General features: G+C 52.8%; 1 protein-coding gene across 8 annotated transcripts in view; it reads left to right on the plus strand.

Annotated features, from left to right (window-relative positions):
• The window catches only part of HMCN2 (hemicentin 2), a 147,624-nt gene that overhangs the window by 117,874 nt on the left and 9,217 nt on the right, over positions 1-20,533 (plus strand). For 6 of the 8 annotated variants that reach the window (XM_072778330.1, XM_072778333.1, XM_072778335.1 and 3 more), the window contains exons 77-88: positions 306-470; positions 1,849-1,956; positions 2,227-2,361; positions 2,742-2,876; positions 3,347-3,537; positions 4,484-4,697; positions 5,635-5,769; positions 6,934-7,124; positions 8,785-8,866; positions 15,535-15,648; positions 15,768-16,037; positions 19,322-19,471. In XM_072778330.1, the coding sequence (XP_072634431.1) occupies positions 306-470; positions 1,849-1,956; positions 2,227-2,361; positions 2,742-2,876; positions 3,347-3,537; positions 4,484-4,697; positions 5,635-5,769; positions 6,934-7,124; positions 8,785-8,866; positions 15,535-15,648; positions 15,768-16,037; positions 19,322-19,471 (1,890 nt within the window). The remainder of the gene's footprint in view (positions 1-305; positions 471-1,848; positions 1,957-2,226; positions 2,362-2,741; positions 2,877-3,346; positions 3,538-4,483; positions 4,698-5,634; positions 5,770-6,933; positions 7,125-8,784; positions 8,867-15,534; positions 15,649-15,767; positions 16,038-19,321; positions 19,472-20,533) is intronic. The other 2 variants (XM_072778332.1, XM_072778334.1) reach the window with 1 other exon arrangement.

Here is a 20,533-nt window from a genome sequence, read left to right on the forward strand (position 1 = left end):
CCACATCGGGCTCCCCGCAGAGAGCCTGCTTCTCCCTCTGCCTGTGCCTCTGCCGCTCTCTCTGTGTGTGTCTCTCATGAATAAAAAATAAAATCTTGAAAATAAAAGAAAGTGGTTCATAACTGCACCCCAAAGCCCAGCAAAAAATACTTCCCGAGTGAGTGATTGTGACCTCTCCCTGTCGCCCCACCCTCCCTGGCCCTCATCACTTGTGTCCCCCACGGGTGGTTTTCATGCACCTGGCTCCATGGCTGGGTGGGCCCCACGGACCGCGGTGGGGCCTCAGGCCTTGTCTTGCATTATAGTGCCTCCCACCATCGCTGATGACCAGACGGACTTCACTGTGACCAAGATGGCACCTGTGGTCCTCACCTGCCACAGCACAGGCATCCCAGCCCCGCTTGTGTCCTGGAGCAAGGCAGGCGCCCCACTGGGGGTGCGGGGAAGTGGCTACCGTGTCTTGCCTTCGGGTAAGTGAGGGTGAGCCCTGGGGAGTGGACCCGGGGGAGTCCAGCAGAGGGTGTGAGAGACAACCACTGGAGCCGGTGGGGGACAGTAAGGTGGGGAGCCTGGCTCCGCAGCCTGGCTCTGCCGTTCCCTGCTGTGTGACCCAGGGGCACCCCTCACCCTCTCTGGACCTTACCCTACCCCCTTACCTAACCCTACTCACGCCCTGGAGTGTTGATGTCCATTGTGGCTCCCTGATGTGAGTTGCGAGGTGGGTGCCGCTTCATGGCGACACGAGAATCGTAATAGCTATGTGAGAGGGTTCAAGAAGCTTGTTTGATCTCACTGGAAAGATTTTCCTTTCCTCTGAAATTATACTTCTCTTAATATTTTGCTGCTGGAAGGTCCTTTCTTTTGTGAAAGCAGATGATCATAGACGGGCGCCTTTGAAATGCCTCTGCTTGTCAAAATTAAAAGCGGGCAACTGGGATCCCTGGGTGGCGCAGCGGTTTGGCGCCTGCCTTTGGCCCGGGGCGCGATCCTGGAGACCCGGGATCGAATCCCACATCAGGCTCCCGGTGCATGGAGCCTGCTTCTCCCTCTGCCTATGTCTCTGCGCCTCTCTCTCTCTCTGTGACTATCATAAATAAATAAAAATTTAAAAAAAAAAAAAAAAAAAAAAAAAAGCGGGCAACTTTACAGGGACTCTCGGTGTGACATTTACTTGTTAGCTGATTGGGTAGTGGAATCCTAAAGCCTGAGCATCGCTGGCCAGATCTACGGTTTTCACTCTTCCAAAGCAGTAGAAACTGCTTCTTCTGACAAGCAGTTATGGGGAAGCTCATGTATAAGGAGTTGTGGTTCAAAAAAAAAAAAAGAAGCTGTGGTTCCGGTTCCATCTGGGGCTAGGCAAGGGGTGTGGGGGTGGTCCAGGAAGGTTAAAACATGTTCATTGAGCATCCAAGACTAAGGAAGACAGGGCAAAAGGAGGATAAATGAAGCAGTAATCCAGGGAGGCTTCCTGGAGGAGGCATGAGCAGAACCCAAGGGTAGCAGGGTGAGGGCCTATGGCACTATGGGTGGGCCAGGGATTCTAGGCAGGGCAGAGACAGATCCTGGACATCACAGTCTGAAGTTTCTAGAGACCATCCCATCTGATTCCTCATTATATACATGGGGAAACTGAGGCCCCAAGAGTGGAGAGGACTTGCCACAGGCATGCCCCAGACAAGGAGCACCAGCAGGCCTCGAACCAAGGTTTTCCCATGCTGCCTACCAATGGGCAGGAAGGCAGGTGGAGTGGTCTGCAAGAGGCACCAGGGTGGGTGGGGCCAGCTCTGTCCCTGGGGACGTCTGTCCTGGGTCCCCTCACCCCTCTCCGTGCCCCGTTGCCACCCACAGGTGCCCTGGAGATCGGGCAGGCCCTCCCCATCCACACTGGCCGCTACACCTGCACAGCCCGCAACTCTGCAGGTGTGGCCCACAAGCACGTGGCCCTTACTGTGCAAGGTAAGGATCTCCCTGTAGGTGCAGAGCTAGAGGCGGGTACGGGCTGGGTGGGGAGGTGAGGTCCCCCAGGTTCCAGATGCCCAGACCTGCCTCTGATCTGATTCCCCCGGGTCAGAAGAATCAGCCCACCTGTGCCTTCCATGCTGCGATTTCAGGAAGCCCCCATTCCTTTTAGAAGCTTCTTTCTCTGGTACTCCAAGGCCCTCTGGTTGGAGGACCCTGGGCATTAAAGGCGCTCCCAGGCACCTCTGTGGCCCTGTTCCCTTGCAGCCTCCCCCGTGGTGAAGCCTCTGCCCAGCGTGGTCCAGGCACTGGTGGCAGAGGAGGTGCTGCTGCCTTGCGAGGCTTCGGGCATCCCCCGGCCAAGCATCACCTGGCAGAAGGAAGGGCTCAGCATCCCTGCAGGTGAGTCCCCCCAGCACTAGCAAGGGGAGAGGAGTGTGAGCCTGGGATCCTCACACCTGCCCCAGATGGAGGGGTGTGGAGGTGAGGGGGAGCTCTGCAGATCTGCTGGGAGGGCCCAGAAACCGCCTGTGCCTGCTTTCCCGGCTGCCCACCGGCCTCAGTTCGCCAGCCAGAGCTGGGTATTCCAGCTGAGCACCACGTGGCGGAGTTGGGGCAGCCTGGCTGGGCCCTGGGTCTCTGCCCCCCACCTCCCATCACCCTGTGGACCACAATGAGTCACTTGCCGCCTGGTCAACCAGAATAGGCCAAGCGGCCCTCCCGTCCTCCTCGGTGGTCCTGCTCTGGCCACCAGTCCCTCGTTTCCTCCCCCGCCAATCCAGGAGTGAACACCCAGATCCTACCCAGCGGACAGCTGCGGATTATCCACGCCAGCCCAGAGGATGCCGGGAACTATTTTTGCCTTGCTCAAAACAGTGCAGGCAGTGCTGTAGGGAAAACACGGCTTGTGGTGCAAGGTGGGCCCGGGGAAGGGGACCGAGGGGACCCCAGAGGGCTAGGGGCTCTGACGCCCCTGCATCCTCCCCTACCCTGGCATGGCTTGTCTTCCAGAAAGGACAGAGGGAAAGGCATCTTTTCCCATTTGTGCCCTGGGTCTGCCTTCAGATAGTACTCGGGGCCCTCTGCCTCCTCTGACCTTTCATCAGACAGTGGTCTGGTCATCCCTCAATTCGTTCTGGCTTATCAGGAACAAAAGCCATTTCCGTCCCTCGAGCCATCGTGTGTGCATGTGTGTGTGTTGGGATCACTCTGTCACCGCTTCACCAAAGTCAGCAGTCCCCCTATTGGGCCAGACCACGGGCAATGGTGGATGACAGAGCTGGTGGAGGAAGGGGCGAGGGGCATGCTGGCTGCCCAGAGCGCTGGAACAGGGGCATCCCACCCGAGCCCAGCCCCAGCCCCCACGTGGGCCTCCATCTCCCCACAGTCCCACCCACGATCAAGACTGGCCTCCCGGATCTGTCCACCACGGAAGGCTCCCATGCCCTCTTGACCTGCTCGGCCAGTGGCAGTCCTGAGCCCACCATCACCTGGGAGAAAGATGGGCTGCCTGTGTCTGGAGCCGAGGGGAAGTTCACCATCCAGCCTTCTGGGGAGCTGCTGGTGAAAAACTTGGAGGTGAGCCTCAGACCCTGAGTGGCAGGAAGGGGTATAACAGTAACAGCAGAAGCGGAAAATGCCTGCTGAGTACCACCACCCCCCGCAACCCCCACCTATTTGTTGTGTTGTCTGCTGAGCGCTGTGCAGCTTTTAATCCCAGGAACATGGGGAAGTAGATATTATAATCCCCACGTACAGAAGAAGAAACTGAGGCTCAGAGTGTACCCAGTTTTTCCAGGGCACACAGTTACCAAGAGACAGAACCAAGATTTGAACCTGGACCTCCATGGTTAATTCCTGAGGGAGGGAAGGAGCCCTGGACGGGGCGTGGGGGGTGCATAGAGATGCCTTTGTAACCCCAAACTGCACCTGGTTGTTGTTGGCCATGTGTTGTTGTTCACCTGAGTCCAGGGCGTAGGTGGGAGCCCCCTCCCGAGCCCCGCCAACAGCACTCAGATTCTGTCCTTACAGAGAGGCCTCTTTCCAGATGGTTGGGTGGCTGCTTGGTGGGCACACCTGCTGGGGGTGGTGGGGAGAGTCACGAGGTCCCCAGCCCTTGCTGGGAGCAGATGGCACAGTGGTGGTGCATGAGCCCCACTCCGGGCACCGTGGAACTTCTCAGAGCGTGGCTAAGTCCTCCATGCCAAAGGCACCCAATGCGGGACCTGTCTCAGGGGTGCTGGGAGCATGGATGAGCTGGTGCCAGTGAAGTCCAGACAAGGGGTCCGGCACACAGTGGGTGCTCTCCCGTCGTGCAGTGGGGGCTTAGATTGTGAAGGTGCCGAGCCTTATGGAGGCTGCAGGGAGGCCCGGTGGTGAAGCAGAGCCACTTACTCACTGTGTGACCTCAAGCAAACCCTTCACCTCTCTGGGCTTGGTGCTCCAAGGGAGCCTGCGGGAGAATGGGGCCCTAGGAGCTGGGGGTGGGGGCAGTGCCCGGGCTGACCCCTTCCTCTGCCCGCAGAGCCAGGATGCTGGGACCTACACCTGCACGGCCAAGAACAGTGTGGGCCACGCCCGTCGTCGTGTGCACCTCACTATCCTGGCTCTGCCCGTCTTCACCACCCTGCCTGGGGACAGAAGCCTTCGCATTGGGGACAGGCTGTGGCTTCGCTGTGCGGCCCGGGGCAGCCCTCCCCCCCGCATTGGCTGGACTGTCAACGACCGGCCAGTCATGGGTCTGGCCCTACTGGGAGCGGGTGGGATGGGACCTGGGACCCTGGGAGAAGGGCAAACCTGGTGGCAAGACCCAACCCCGTGGAGAGGAAGAGGGTGTCAGTCAGCCTGGTGGGTTCTGGGTCTCCAGACTTGGCCCTGTGTGGAGGGGACAGAGAAAACGTGTGTGTGGCTGTATGTGACTGGTCACATGTCAGACCTGGCAAGAAACCACCTGTGAAGAAGACTCAACCCTGAGAACCTCAGGGCCAGGAGGGAGCTTGTGTTCCAACCTAGCAGTGCTGCTCCCATTGTGGGCTCTTTGGCAAACCCCCTTCCTGGGGTGTGGTGGAGGCTCTATCCTCCCACCTGGTCCCCAGGTGATGTTTAGAGAGGCACAGGGCATATAGGAGGTGCTCAATAAATGTCTGCCGAACCGATGAATTGCTAAATCCTCTCCATGGCAAAATGATATTTTCAGACACTCCTAAGCCGGAGTCCAGGTGCTATGAGATGTGCTCAGAAGCTCACCTTTGCGCACCTGTGAAGAAGGCTTTGCCCTGACCCCACCATCTCCTGGGGAGGGAGTTTGGGGGAATGATCCAGCCTCCCTGAGCCTAGCTTCTTCATCTTGAGATGGAGATAACAGCAGTGCTGAGGGGGAACTGGTATGATGCAGGAAATGCATGTTAATAGGCCCCCAAAGACCTGCCTTTGGCCGCACAGCAAGCTCACGGTGTGGACCTGAAAATTAGAGAAGTCTGGTTCTTCACCCCCATCCTCTCACCTGGGCTGTGCCTTCCCTGAATGGGTCTGACTCGGTCAGGCTCCCACCTATGGGAAGAGACACCCGTCTTTGCTAAACACCTGCTGGGTTCCCCAGCCTGAGCTGAGGCTTCAGGGCAGGAGGCTCCCAGTACCTTGCACTCAAAACCCTCTGGGGCATCTCTTTCCTACCAGAGGGTGTGTCTGAGCAGGATGGGGGCAGCACACTGCAGCGAGTGGCAGTCACCAGAGAGGACAGCGGCACCTACGTCTGCTGGGCCGAGAACAGAGTGGGCCGCGTGCAGGCAGTCAGCTTCGTCCACGTGAAGGGTAGGGCGTGAGCCTGTGGCCTTTCTTGAGACCTCCACGAAACCCAATCCTTTGGTTTTTCTAAAAAATGGACCTCCTGACCCCTAGTAATCCCCACATTGACTGTGCCTTCGGATCCCCTGGTGGACTTTAGAGAATGCTGCGGCTCAACTCCACCCCTGACTGAAAACCGGCCTCTCTGGGCTGAAGCCCCAGCATCAGTATTTCTTACGTTCCCCAGATGACTGGGCTGCAGATAGAGTGAGATCTGACCCACTGGCCTGCAGCACCCCCCTCGGCTGCATGGTGCCCCTGTAGGAGGAGGGCTGGGGGGTGGAGGTGCCCTGGCAGAAAAATGCCTGAAGCTTGCCAGCCTACCAGTTGTCCCCCCTCGGCCCTGCATGGTCAAGAAGCAGCATGGTAACCCTCCAGGAGGCCATGACTCAGTTGGCTGCATTAGAGGGCAAGAGCAGCCCAGGGCACCAGGACACAGCTGTGGCTGGTTTGAACCTTGGGAAACCAGCAAGCATGGAAACTGACACCCGGCATCCAAGTGTGGTTTCAGATTAGCGTGGGGTACCTGCCTGGCACAGTCAGCTAAGCATCCGATGCTTGATTTTGGCTCAGGTCATGATCTTGTGGGTGGTAGTATCACGCTCCACACTCAGCACAGTCTGCTTGAGATGCTCTCTTCCTCTCTCTCCGCCTACTTCTGCCCCTCCCCCTCACTCATGCGCTCTAAATCAATTAATTAACCAATTAGTTAACTATTTTTTAAAAAAGATTTGCATGAAGTGAGGATCAGGGATGTCTTAGTGTTGCTGTGTCCAACCAAGGTGTCCTAGTGGTTATGTAGTCTTTGTTTCCCAAAGTCCCCGGCAGGTACTCTGCAGCTGGGATAACCCGTCGACTAGAGCAAGTGTATGACACTCAGAACCCTGCTTTTATGCCTGTGCCTGTCGCAGGCATCACTAATTGATTGCAGCACTATCCCACTCAGTTTCAAATCCGTGTTCCTGGCAGTCTGGTTCACTTGCCCCATGACATGGAAGTTGTCTGCCATCCTTGATGCGTGACCATCCAGTCATGCTGGGCCAGCAGGAGCTTCTGGGGATGGGTTTATGGGAGAGGCTGAGCCTGAGGACACCTCCTTTCTGATACTTTGTCTGACATTACCTGGTGCAGAAGCCCCGGTGCTGCAAGGGGAGGCCTTCTCCTACCTGGTAGAGCCTGTGGGGAGCAGCGTCCAGCTAGATTGCGTGGTCCATGGAGTCCCAGCACCTGACATCCGTTGGATCAAAGATGGCCTTCCTTTCCGAGGCAGCCGCCTCCGGCACCGGCTACAGAATGGCTCACTGAGCATCCGCAGGACAGAGGCAAGGCAGGACCCTGTGGCTTGGGGTGGGGACAGCCCACAGCCTTTTCTGATGGCCTAGGAGGGTTCTTTAGGTTTCCGTTGTCCACTACAGTCTACAAAGCACCTTCCTTTGTAGACTGTACAAAGGTCCTTCCTTCCAGGACCCAGATTCTCCCCACCACTATGTCAAGTGACACCCAGCCAGTGAATTTTCTTTAGGTTTCCGTTGTCCACTACAGTCTACAAAGCACCTTCCTTTGTAGACTGTACAAAGGTCCTTCCTTCCAGGACCCAGGTTCTCCCCACCACTATGTCAAGTGACACCCAGCCAGTGAATTTTCTCTGTGCCTCAGTCACTCTAGCCATTCAGTGGGGCTGGTAGTTGTTTCTACCTCATAGATTTATAGTAAGAAATCAGTGAGATGACCCATGCCAGGTATTTAAGAGTGACTGGCCCCTGGGTGATACCAATAAATGTTTTTATTAATGACCCCATGCTGCAGAGTAGACAGGTAAGAGTGCCCCATTTTACAGATGAAGACACTGAGGCTCAGAGAAGCCCATGACCAGTGAGTGCCCAAGGCAGGATCCCCTCCCAGCTCTCCTGACTCCTGCTCCGTGCTCTTTCCAAAGCCTTGAGCCCTGGGGCAGCCCCACACTCCTTCCCTTCTGAGTCCCAAGTCCCAGGGGTCTTGCAGAAATCCACAATCCTGTCCTGTCAGGCATTTCTTAGGGGCCCTTGCTGTTGCCCACTACTGTTACCCGAGTCTCCACCACAGGCCAGGCACTGGTAGATCCTTTTGCTTTAACGAGCATGATTTCCTGCCCAATCCTAGCAGCTCTGATCCCCATTTTAGCAATGAGGAGAGGGTACATTCCAAAGACGTGGTGGTGTACTAGTAACGAGTCTAGAACAGTCACCATTGGAGCCGGATTTGGCCCTATGCTGATCTGACCCCCAAATCTCCACTCTGACCTGCATGCTGTGATGCCTCTGTAGTTCTTTGGGAGCAGCCTTCTGGGTGTGGACGGTGGTCTCAGGCTGTCCCCCAGCTTCCACTCCTGGTAATGCTGCTGCTCTGGAGTGAATCTGAGCTGTGTTCTCATTGGGCTTCCTCACAGGGCCGTGGCGGGGGGGGGGGGGGGGGGGGCATCCTGTAGACAAGCTTCCCTCTCACTAAACTGGGAAAACACTGCACACCATCTCTCCTCTGGAAGGTTCCCAGCCCACACCTGCACAAGAATAGCCCCAAGGAATCCTGCAGCCAGAGTGGGTGGTTCGCTGACTCAGTGTTTCCCAAACTTACTTCACCGGGGAACCCTTTTTTCAAGGAATCCCTAGCAGTGCACCGCAGAGTGATAATACTTCATTGTACCCAGTTTGGAAGAGGGGGCTCTAAATCATGCTGTTGCAGCATGGGCCTCCACTGAGGGCAACAAATCCATGCTCTTCATCACCACTGCCCCACATTCTAGGTGTGAAAGGGGCTGGATTCTCTTTGGATGTCTATACACAGGAGGCCACGGAGGCTCTTCTGATGGACTCCACGAGCCCCCAGCTGGTTTGTGCTCTAAGCTCTTCTTAGACGGTCTTACTCCAGTCCCCTGTGTCCATGCTCTGCTGTCCCCATCACTCTGCATTCCCAAACACCACGCTCCCCTCCCATGACCCCCTGCAGATGGATGACGCCGGCCAATACCAGTGCCTCGCAGAGAATGAGATGGGCGCGGTGGAGAAAGTGGTGATCCTCGTGCTACAAAGTGAGTCTCGGCCTCCCCTTCACCTGGGCCCTGGGTGGGGACAGTGCAAGGTGGGCACTGGGGGCTCGGGGGGGCAGCTATGCTGAGGTTGGGGTGGTGCATCCCAGGCTGTCTGATCACAATGGAGGCAGAGAGGCAGGGCCAGCGACTCGGAATTCCCCGACAAATATTCGTTGAGAGCACACAATTGGAGTCCTATGAAATGGCTGCCCAGTTATAGAATGGAAGGCAGAGTCAGGGCTAATGAAGGTCCAGGGACCCCACAGCCAGGCCTGGGCAGGGGACCCATTTATTCAAACTCACAACCGTCAACAAGGTCCATCTGGACCTCAAAGTAACCTTGTGAAATTGTCTAAGTAGGGATTTTTAATAAAACTTTTTATTGAAGATTAACACACATAGGGAGAACAGATGTTACAAGGGTACAGCTCAATGAATGTTCTTTTTTAATCATTCATCTATTTATTTGTTTATTTTGAGAGAGAGGAGAGTGCAGGCAGGGAGGGGCGGAGGGAGAGGAAAAAGAGAATCTTAAGCAGACTCCGTGCCCAGTGCAAAGCCACGGGGCTCGATCTCATGACCCTGAGATCATGACCTGAGCCAAAATCAAGAATCGGATGCTTAATTGACTGAGCGACCCGGGCACCCCTCCATGAATTTTCATAACATGAACCCACCAAGTTAGCCTGCACCCAGAGCAGATATAGAAGAATGGAACACTACCAGCTCCCAGGCACTTCCATCATCCTATCATACCCCTTTCCGGTCAATGCCCTCTAGAGGCCTCAGGTAATCCCTATCCAGAGTTTTGCCTTTAAAAAGAAACAAACGAAACCCAGCTTGAAGCGCGGCTCAGTCAGTAGAGCATGTGACTCAAACTCAGGGTCATGAGTTCGAGCCCCATGTTAGGCATAGAGATTACATTTAAAAAACAGCTTTATTAAAATATATACCACAAAATTCACCCATTCATACAGAGGGATATTATTCACCCTTTAAAAAGAAGGAAATCCTGATACCTGCTACAATAGGAATAAAACTTGAGGACGTCAAGTGAAATGGGGCAGTCACCAAAACACAAACATCGCATGGCTCCAGTTATATGGGATATCTAGAGTTGTCAGAGTCATAGAAACAGAAAGCAGAGTGGGGTGGACAATGGGGAGATGTGCTTGAATGGATCTAGGGTTTCCGTTTTGCAAGATGGAAGGGTCCCGGAGATGGATGGTGGTGAGGGTTGCACAGCAGTGTGAACCTGCTCCACGCCACTCAATCGTATGCTTCAAAATGCATAAGGTGGTAAACTTTATATGTTTTCTACCACACTCTTTAAAAGTGAAAAAAGTCACCCATTATAAGTCTGCAGTTAACGATTCTCAGTCAATTTAGAGCATTGTCCATCCATCTGCACGATCCATTTCTGGGCTGGGTTTCATCACTCCCAGGGGCTCCCGCTGCCCAGCTGCTCCCACCCCCAGCTCCAGACAATGGCCGGCCCACCTGCCTTCCACCTCTGCAGGCTCGCCTTTCTGGAATTCTCATCTAAATAGAATCCTGTATAGTCTTCAGTTCTGAGTTCTTTCACTCATTAATGTCTTGGAAGTTCATCCATATCATAGCACATATTGGTGCTTCATTCCATTTTATTGCTGCACGGTACCCATTCACATTTTCTAGACATTTAGGTGGTTTCTGATTTGTGGCTATTATGAATAAAGTGGCTGTGAACATCAGCATGCAAGTCTTCGTGTGATATTGTCCTGCTCTGTCCGGGTAAGATTCCAAGGAGTACCTTGCTTGGTCTAGCTGACTTTTCAAGAACCCACCAACCTGGCTATACTATTCTCCTTTTCTAGCAGTGTCTAAGGCTTCGGTTCCTCTACATTCTTGCCAACACTCCATGTCTGCCTTTTTTTTATTCAGCCATCCGGTGGGTGCTGACTAGTATCTCACTAAGGTTTTAATTGGCATTCCGCTAATCACTAATGATAATTGAGCATCTTTGTGTGTGTGTACGGCCTATTCATATGTCTGCTCTGGATAAGTGTTTTTCTGATGTTTTTTTCATTTTACAATTGGGTGGTTTGTCTTATGAATGAGCTCTAAGGTTTTTTATGTCATCTGGATACAAGTCCTTTATCAGATACGTGATTTACAGATATTTCCCTCCATTCTGTGGTTTCTCTCTGCATTTTCCTATCGATGCCTTGGAAGAGCCAAAGCCTTAAAATCTGACAAAGTCCAAATTTATCAATTTTGTATTTTATAGACTGTGGTTTTGGTATTGTATCTAAAAAAAATCTTTGTCCAGCCTAAGGTCACATTCTCTCCTATAATGTTGACAGTTTTCGTTTTTGCATGGAAGTCAGTTATCCACTTCGAGTTAATTTTTGTGTGAAATAAGGATCTAAATTCTTTTTTTCTTCTTCTTTTTTTTTTTTTTTTGCATATGGATATCCAATTGCTCTGTACCATTTAGTTAGATCTTAATTTCCTCAGTGATGTTCTATAGTTCACAGGTCTTATACCTCTTTTGTTACGTTAATTGCTAAGTATTTTGTTATTTTTGATGCCATCGTGGGTGGAATTATTTTCTTCATTTGATTTTTGGAATTTACATTGCTAATATACAAGAATCCAATTGATTTTTGTATCTGACTCTTAAAACCTTGCTAAATTCATTATTGATTCCTGGTCGTTTTTGCTAGATTCCTTAAGAGCTTCTGTGTATAGGACTTTCTACACATCATCTATGAGGAGAGACAGTTTTACCTCTTCCTTGCCTCTCTGGATATCTTTCATTTCTTTGCATTGCTGCTTTGCATTGGTTGAACCCTCTGATACAGGAAGTGGAGAGAGCAGATGGCCTTGCCTTGTTCCTAGCTGTAGGCAGGGAGCATTCAATCTTACACCGTTGAGTGTGATGGCAGCTGTGGGGTTTTGTAGGTGGCTTTTTATCAGGTGGAGGAAGTTTTATTTTATACGTAGTTTGTTGAAAATTTTTGTCATGGACTGCAGGGGGCAGAGTGGGGGGTTCTGGTTCCAGACAAGATGGTGTAGACGCACTTCTCTCCATTCCTCCTGCTGCGTACGGCTGAACACCTTGGACTTTACATAGAGGACAAACATTGATTCTGAAAGACAGAGAAAAAAAGATTAACTGAGGATCTTGGGACCTGTGGAGTGACATCCTGGGCAGGATGCTTGAGAAGTCAACAACCTGGAACTGCCAAGGGTCTTTCACACACATATACAAAGAGCCCTGACAAAAGCCTGCTCCTCTTGCTAAAGGACCAGGAAAGGAACAACACAGCAAGATGGAAAGCTTTTCAATAATGACCGCCCTACTCCAACCAAACATCGTGAAAAAAACTATACCCCCCCCAAGCCCTATCAATGAAGACCAAGTGGGTGGGGAGCCTGCACTTCACCCTTGCCCCCTATCCCGGGCATCCCTACATCCCTCCTGGGGGGGGGTGACATTAGATGAGGCCAAGTGAGGGGCAATACAGGTGTTTCCCCCAGCCAGAGTGACATCGGCAGAGAGAAGTGGGAACCCTGAACTCCCATGCCTGTCCACCAGTAGTGGAACACCTGTTCTGGGGTGCCCACGGAAGCCAGCTAGGGAAGCTAGATTTCTGCCCTCATCTGGCAGCAATGAGGCAGCACCTCCTTTCCCTTGGCAGCAGCAGAGAAGGCCTGCTAGGATGGAAGATTGACATAAGAACCAGAGGCTTGTCATACTCAAAGTGTCTGGGAAGCAGTTGAAACTCACTCGTCTTACCAGTAACGAGGAAAATCACAACTTGAATGAGAAGAGCTGATCCACTAGATACCAATAGATGTTGGAATATTCTGACAAGGATTTAAAAATAAGTGTCATTAAGAATGCCTGGAAACATTAGAAATGCTTGACACACGACAGCATGAATAGGAGCTACAAAGAACCAAAGGGAAGATTTAGGACTTTATTGATAATAAAATGAAAACTTCCATGGACAGGCATAACAGCAGTATGAACAGGACAGAGGGAAGAATCGGTCACTTTGAAGATGTAACAATAGAATTTACCTCGTCTGAACAACAGAGAGAAAACAGACCCAAAAGAAACAAGAAGCGAAGCTTCAGACCCATGTGGGTACCTTGGAAGAGCAAGAGCGTTAAAATTTGATGAAGTCCAAATTTATTGATTTTGTATTTTATAGACTGTGGGTTTGGTATTGTATCTAAAAAAAAAAAAATGTTGCCAGCTAAGGTCACATCCTCTCCTATAAGGTTGTCACTTTTCATTTTTACATGGGACACACGTGGGATTAAAGCTGAACTCGCACATGGTGGCATCAGAGTCCCAGAGAGAAAGGAGAGATGGGTGAGGAGTATTCAAAGAAGCTGCATCACAGCCAAACTTGCCAAAAATTAAGGGTGAAGAAAGTAAGACTCCATCCTCCTCCATCAGTGCCTTTGCGTGTGGCCATGGAGTGATTCAGAGCTCAGGCAGCTATGGGGTGGGCCTTGGCTCTTGCAGGCCCCCAACCCCATCCCAGCCCAGATTCCCGCACGGGTGCACATGGTCCACGGCAGTCAGGGATGTGTGGAGAGCTGATCTGGCCTTTCCACGGCTCCCCCATTTCCAGGCTCTTCTCATTAAGCTTCCAGCTGGTCCCCTGGCTTCCTCAGGCCAGCAGAAGTGCCAGTTCCCGGGCAGCCCAGGTGGCGCAGCGGTTTGGCACCGCCTTCCGCCCAGGGCGTGATCCTGGGGACCCAGGATCGAGACCCACATCGGGCTCCCTGCATGAAGCCTGCTTCTCCCTCTGCCTGTGTCTCTGCCTCTCTGTGTCTCTCATGCATAAAATAAAACTTTAAAAAAAAAAAAAAAAGAAGTGCCAGTTCCCCATTTGCTTCCTGCCAGCTCTGACCCAACCCCCAACAACACCCCAGTGTCTCAGGATATGCCGGCATCCTTGTCTGCAAATCAAGCCGATTCCTTGGGATAGCAAGAGCTGTAGGGTTCAAAGCCAGCCGCATACCCCCACCCAAGCAAAACCACTCTGACGACCAAGGTGGACTGAGGATGGGAGATGAGAGCAGCCCCAGGCCAGCCACCCCCACTGTTCTTGCCTGAAGTTCTAGAAGCTTCTTGTGGATAAATGATTCTCAATTTGTTGTTTGGTTTTCATGGACTTCTAGGGCCCTGATAGAGTTTGGCTTGGATACTTTTGTCAAGTGTTGTATTTGGCTTTTGGGGGAGCAGACTTGCTGACTTCTTCTCACGGCTATGGCCAGCATCGTGTTCTTGTTATTTCTGACCTTTATTTAAGTGAAACCATTTCATAGGTGCTCTTGTGTCAGGCTTCTTGTGCACAACACCGTGTGTGAGGTGTGAGATTGCACGTAGAGGGCGTTCATCCACTCTCGTTGCTGTATGGTTTGCCACTACGTGGATGGCCATGGTGTGTGTGCTCCACTCCACTCTGGGGCACTTATGAGTAGCGCCGCTTCGGGATTCTAACACATGGCTTTGGCAGACACACTTACACATTCCTGTTTCGGCCTGGATCCAGGAGGGGCTGCGACATACAGCAGGCGTATGTTCCACTTTAGGAGACACGCGCTGTGGCAGGCTGATAAGTGGCTCCCACAGACATGACCATGTCCTCGTCTCTGGAACCTGTGAATGTGATCTTATTTGGAAAAAGGACCTTTGTGGATATGATGAAGGATCTGAAGATGAGGTTGCCTTGGATTGTCTTGGTGGGCCCTAAATGTTACCACAAGTGCTTTTATAACAGAGAGGCATATAACTCATATATGGGGGGAGGAAGAGGAGGAGAAGGGGAGGAAGAAGAAGAGGAAGAGGAGGAGGAGGAAGAGGAAGGGAAGAGGATGAAGAGGAGGAAGACGAGGAGGAGGAGGAAGAGAAGGAGAAAGGGGAGGAGGAGGAGGGAGGGAAGAGGAGGAGGAGAAGGGAGAAGAAGAGGAGGGAGAGGGAAAGATGGAAGCAGAGACTGGAGGCACTGGGCCTCAAGCTGGGGAATGCTAGAAGCTACCAGAAGCCAGAAGAGGCAAGAAGCAGATTCTGCCCCGGAGCCTCCGAAGGAAGCGGGATCTGTGAAGCAGCGGGTTTGGGCCCCTGGCCTCCCAAGCTGGGGGACAGTAGACTGTTCCTGCTTTAAGCCGCTGCATTTGTGGCCGTCTGTTAGGGCGGCTGTGGGACCTGGTGGCCACAGGGTCGCACCCACTGGCACATGCCATTTGCTGCCCCCTCCTCCCAGCCGCTCTGGAGGGTCTGTGGGAGGGTGGACAGGGATTGCCATTTTCCAGATGAGAAGACTGAGGGTCAGGGAGCCACGTGGTGAGACTCACCCACAGCAGGTGACGGGCCCCGTCTCCTGTCCGGCACCAAGGGGCGGCTCCACGTTGGAAACATCCCTGTAATAGATCCAAACAACGGGACACCAAGGTGGGCACTAAAAACGAATATTTCATGTCACCGCAAGGCACTTAGGATTTATCGCGGGGATAGAAAGGAAGGAAGCAAGCAAACAGCTGTGAGCAATACAGTCATATTCTGGGAAACAGAGTCTCGAAAGAAATATTGTTAGAACCGTAGTTGGATGTGATGATCACTTGTGATTTTTTTTAAGATTTTATTTATTTATTCATGAGAGACACAGAGAGAGGAAGAGACACAAGACACAAGAGTTCCAATGCGGAACTCGATCCCAGGACCCCGGGATCATGCCCTGAGCCAAGGGCAGACACTCAACCGCTGAGCCACCCAGGTGCCCCCACTTGTGATTAATTTTCCCCTTTCTACCTCTGCATTTTCTAACCAGTCTGAATGAATAATTGTATAAAAATAATAAAACGATCTCTAAAGCTGCCCTGGGCTCCCTGACAGGTGCCCCGGTGTTCAGCGTGAAGCCCCAGGACGTGACCGTGAGGCCCAGGGAGGACGTGGCCCTGCAGTGCCAGGCCTCAGGAGAGCCGGCGCCCACGGTGGAGTGGCTGCGAGCGGGCCAACCCTTGCGGGCCAGCCAGCGGCTCAGGACCCTGCCCGATGGAAGCCTGTGGCTGCAGCGAGTGGAGGCTGGGGACGCGGGCACATATGAGTGTGTCGCTCACAACCTCCTGGGCTCCACCACAGCCCGGGCCATCCTGGCCGTGAGAGGTATGGGGCGTCCCCGCTCAGACCCTGGAGGACGGACGGAGGCGCGATCTCCTGCTCCGGTGGGGATTTGTGTGTTGGTGGGGGGACGTGGCCCCCCTGCCCTGCCGAGCACCCCGACTCTTCCCTTTGCTTAGAGTCACAAACTTAGGGGGAACCTGCCGGTGGGGACTTATGGGTCATCTCAGCTACCCTGCTCTTTACAGTTGGGAAAACTGAGGCTCCAGGGGGCTGTTTGCCACTCATACTGGACAGGAACCGTGCCTTTCCGGCTTACTTGGCACAGACGTGTGTCCTCTTTTTGGATATTTCCCAATTCCGTGAAGTAGGCAGAATAAAACGAGGACCTTCATGGGCCCTGCTTTGGGGGTTGCCGTGTAATGAGGCCGTGGTAGGGAGGTGGTAACAGACGCTGCTTTCGGGTGTTAGCGACACCTGCCATCTCTGGCCTCCCCATTCAGCTCCCTTGTGCCTGAGGCCAGAGCCAGCTTCAAAATAGAGAAAAGGATTATCCTGAGAAACCACAGTAAAATGACTCAGGCCACACAATGGAAAGTCCCCAAATATTATTTCTGAAGGTCATTTCTGTGTCTCGGAAGCAAATACTCCGTACTTGTGGCTTTGCATTTCCATCCCTGGCCATAGCAGCTGTCGCTAATCTACCGCCGCACACAGTGCTCCATGTCCCCATAGAACACCTCTCCAGGTGGCTCCCCCTAAACTAACTGGTCTTGGGACTTGACACTTTGGCCCTTGCAAAGCCACTCAAAATCCATTGCCATCCCACTGTGGGTCCCTTTCTGTTCCCTGGTCCCCTCATCTCCTGCAGACAGGGACAGAACGCCACGACACACAGCTCCAGAAATCCAGTGGTTCTCTGACACCCAGCCATGGACGCTGTCTTGGGGGCGGCTTGAGGTCTGAGCAGACCCTCCCTTTATTTCAGAGCTTGGTCCCAGTCCTTATGCTCTTCTGTTCGGAAGCCCCCACCCCAAACCACAGAGCTCTGCACATGGCCTCAGGATGAGTTTCCTGGGGCTGTCAGAGAATAGTCCTATAGGCTGGGTGGCTTCACAGAAATGTATTGTCTCTTTATTCTGGAGGCCAGAAATCTAAGATCAGGGCATCGGCAGGGTTGGTTCCCTCTAAGGTCTGTGATCGAGGGTCCACTCCATGCCCCTACCCCAGCTTCTGGTGGTTTGCTGGCAACCTCTGGCGCTCCTTGGCTCATAGAAGCATCACTCAAATCTCTGCCTACAAGTCCCCATGGCATTTCTCCTGGGGACGTGCCTGTCTGTAAATTTCCCCTTCACATAAGGATACCAGTTAATAGGTTAGGGCCCACCCTAATGACCTTATGTTACCTTGATCACCTCTGTCCAGACTCTGTCTTCAAATAAGGTCACATCCTCAGGTCTGGGGGTTAGGACTTTTACACATCTTTTTAAGGGGGCATAATTCAACTCATAACAGCCTCCTTGCTTTTTAAATGGAAACAACCATTTTTAAAGTCTCCTCTATGCTCATTATAGGAAGACCAGATCATTTAGGAAAAAATCTATGAAGAAAAAATGAATTACCAATTTTCTCACCTTCAATGACCAGAAATAGCTTTATGCCATCACTTGGGGTATACCCCTCTACACTTTTTCCCCCAAATATAAAGAGAGGCTTTTTTCCTTTTTTAAAAAAGTTATTATTTTATTCACGAGAGGCACAGAGAGAGAGAGAGAGGGAGAGAGGCAGAGACACAGGCAGAGGGAGAGGCAGGCTCCACGCAAGGAGCCCAGCGCAGGACTCGATCCCGGGTCTCCAGGATCTCAGGCCCTGGGCTGAAGGCGGCACTAAACCGCTGAGCCACCCGGGCTGCCCTCTTACTCTGTTTTAGACAACATCCCATGATAATAAAACCAGTCTATATCTTCTTCAGTGTTGAATATGAAAATATTCCACAGGGATACTTTCCTAACTTAACTGCTGTTGGCTTTGTTACATAAGCAACAGGTTTGGGTTTTGTTTTGTTTTGTTTCAAGTCCTCCCCCACCCCTGAAAATGACACTGTGGTGCGCATCTTTGTGTGCTGGCCTGAATATGTCTATGGGGTCAGTCCCTCCAGTGGGGCATTGCTAGCTAAAACATGTTCAGAGGTTTTGAGGCTCCCTCACTGTGAACAGTCTTCTCTTCCTCATTTCCCATCAGCCTGGGGGCCCCCTCTTGGGAGGCATGAGGCTGCTGAGTCACCGTATGTCTGAGAAAGTTGATGGTGGCTTGTCATTCCCAGGCTCCAATTTCTTGTCCCCTTTGAAAGATGCCAGGCCATACTGCTGCCTTCATATCTGCACCTGACTCCTTCCTCTTCCCCTTATTAAGATGCCAGGGGTAGGTTCATGGCCTGCTGCTGTCCCTCCCATAAACCCCAGAGCTGCGGATATTGATGAGAGATGTCCCAGATGGGCATCAAATCTCATCAGACCCCAGCTCTGGGCTGCAGGAAACAGCACTGCTTCCTGGAATCCAAAATTAACCAGTCCCTTGATTTAGCCATTTAGGATCCTGGCAGTTGAGTGTTTTATGTTATTTTTTCAACAGATCATGGGCAATTGGTTGTTAATTTCCCCAGAGAGCCGGTAAGCAAAGAGGCAGGCTAGCTTCTATGTCTCAGCTCCTTGAATGCCATCTGTGCGGAAGAGACAGCTGATCCATTAGCCAGAGGAAGTGCCCTCTGTGCCCACCCCATCCGTCTGATTAGTGCTGGAGAGCACCACCCTGCAGGCCGCCTGGCTGCTGTTGGAAATCCAGCTGCAGGGCAGCTGGAGCCAGGGCCAGTGATGAAATAAAGGATGTTCAGGTGACAGTATTCAGGTCCTGGCCTGGTGCCCTGTCTCCTCCAGCATGCCAGCCCCTCCATCATGGGCTCCTGGCATTTTAGATTTTAGAACCCAACAGGTCTTTGACACATCTGTGATCCCACCGCCTCGTTTTAAACATAGGCCAGCTCAAGTGTGTCTTAGGGGCCTGACTTGCCCAGAGATCTAGGTAGGTGATGGCAGAGCCAGAATCAGAAGCTAGCACCATCCCAGTGCAGGACACCTCTCTGAAGCCTCCCCCTCGCTTTCAGAGTCAGGATCCCCTGGACAATGAGCCTATCACCCACGAGCTGTGTGGTCTTAGGCAAGTCACTTCCTGTCTCCCAGCCTCAGTTTCTCCTCCGTGGAGGGGGTGACAGTATCTGCTTGCTCTGAGGGCACAGAGGTGGATAACCTTACTGTTCTCCTCCCTCCTCACAGGGGAGCCCCACGGGAGCCGGGGCAGCATGTCCGGCGTGATCAATGGCCAAGAATTTAGCAGGGCGACCCTCAACACCACCGTGCAACAGGAGGCACGCTCTGGGGTCACCACCATCCAGAGCAGCATTAGCGACATCCCTGCGAATGTGGGTAAGTGGGGGCCAGAGCCTGTCCTGCGCCTAGGGCTCCTCCACCAGGAGGAGGCAACTCCCATGTTCTGAGGCTGGCTCAGGGCCTGATGGCTGGAGGAAATCTGACTGCCCCTAAGATCCAAGTCTGAGTCTTAGCCAAAGTGGATTTAGGTGTGGGCCACTTCCTCCTCACCACCACCACCTCCCAACAGAACAAAGTAAAAATTATAGACTGAGACAGTGTGAAATAACCAGGATATGTGAATGCAGCCAGATAATGCTTTGGAGATCACTGACTGCCAAGTGGGTGATCCCCACTTCCCACACTCTGAAGAGCTGATAGAAAAGGCAGGAGTCAGGGGGTATGGATGGGCTGGAGGGGACAGAAAGGGGGAAGCGAGGAGAATAACCTTAGCTAGAAGGCCCAGAGAAGCAAGGAATATCCACTGTCACAGAGTCATAAATCAGTGTGCACTAGCAGATGGAATTTTCTAGAGTGATGTTGCAGACCTTGCTATCTCGCCCTTCCCAGGGCACCCTGGAGGTCCAGAACAGGGAGAGAACACTGCTGACTGGGTCTTTGCCAGAAGCGGCTGCTCCAGAGCTGCCCTCAACCACACACCTGTGTGAACAGTGTGGGGTCAGGGGGCTCTGGCTGGGGGTCGTTCCAGGCTGGCTGTCAGCAGGGATCGAGTGAGGTGGGAGGCTGCCCGGGTATGGCTGCTGTTTCCAGCTGCCCAAGCAGGAGCCACGGAGAAGCAGCTGGCCCTGAGCCAGGTGGGCCAGCCTCCATGTGGTGGAAACAGGCATAGAAGCGTGAAGACGGTTCTGCTGCCCATGAGCCTGGGTCTTCCCCCACCTCTCTTCGGAGCCGGTAGTTTCCCTGAGAAGCTCAACCACCCCTGACCCCCAGCGAGTGGGGTCTCCCCTTTCCCAGACCAAGGCACCCTCTGCCGTGTGAGGAGGGCTGGGCATCACATGAAGGTCTGGGAATCCATGTCCAGAGCGATTTTTTGGCTCTATTTTCAAAGTCAGTGGCTTTCCTCTCCCAGGCTCTTCTGGAAGGTGTCTGCAAGGTAGG

The sequence above is a fragment of the Canis lupus genome, chromosome 16 (genome assembly GCF_048164855.1).
Source record: "Canis lupus baileyi chromosome 16, mCanLup2.hap1, whole genome shotgun sequence".
NCBI classification, from domain to species: Eukaryota; Metazoa; Chordata; class Mammalia; order Carnivora; family Canidae; genus Canis; species Canis lupus.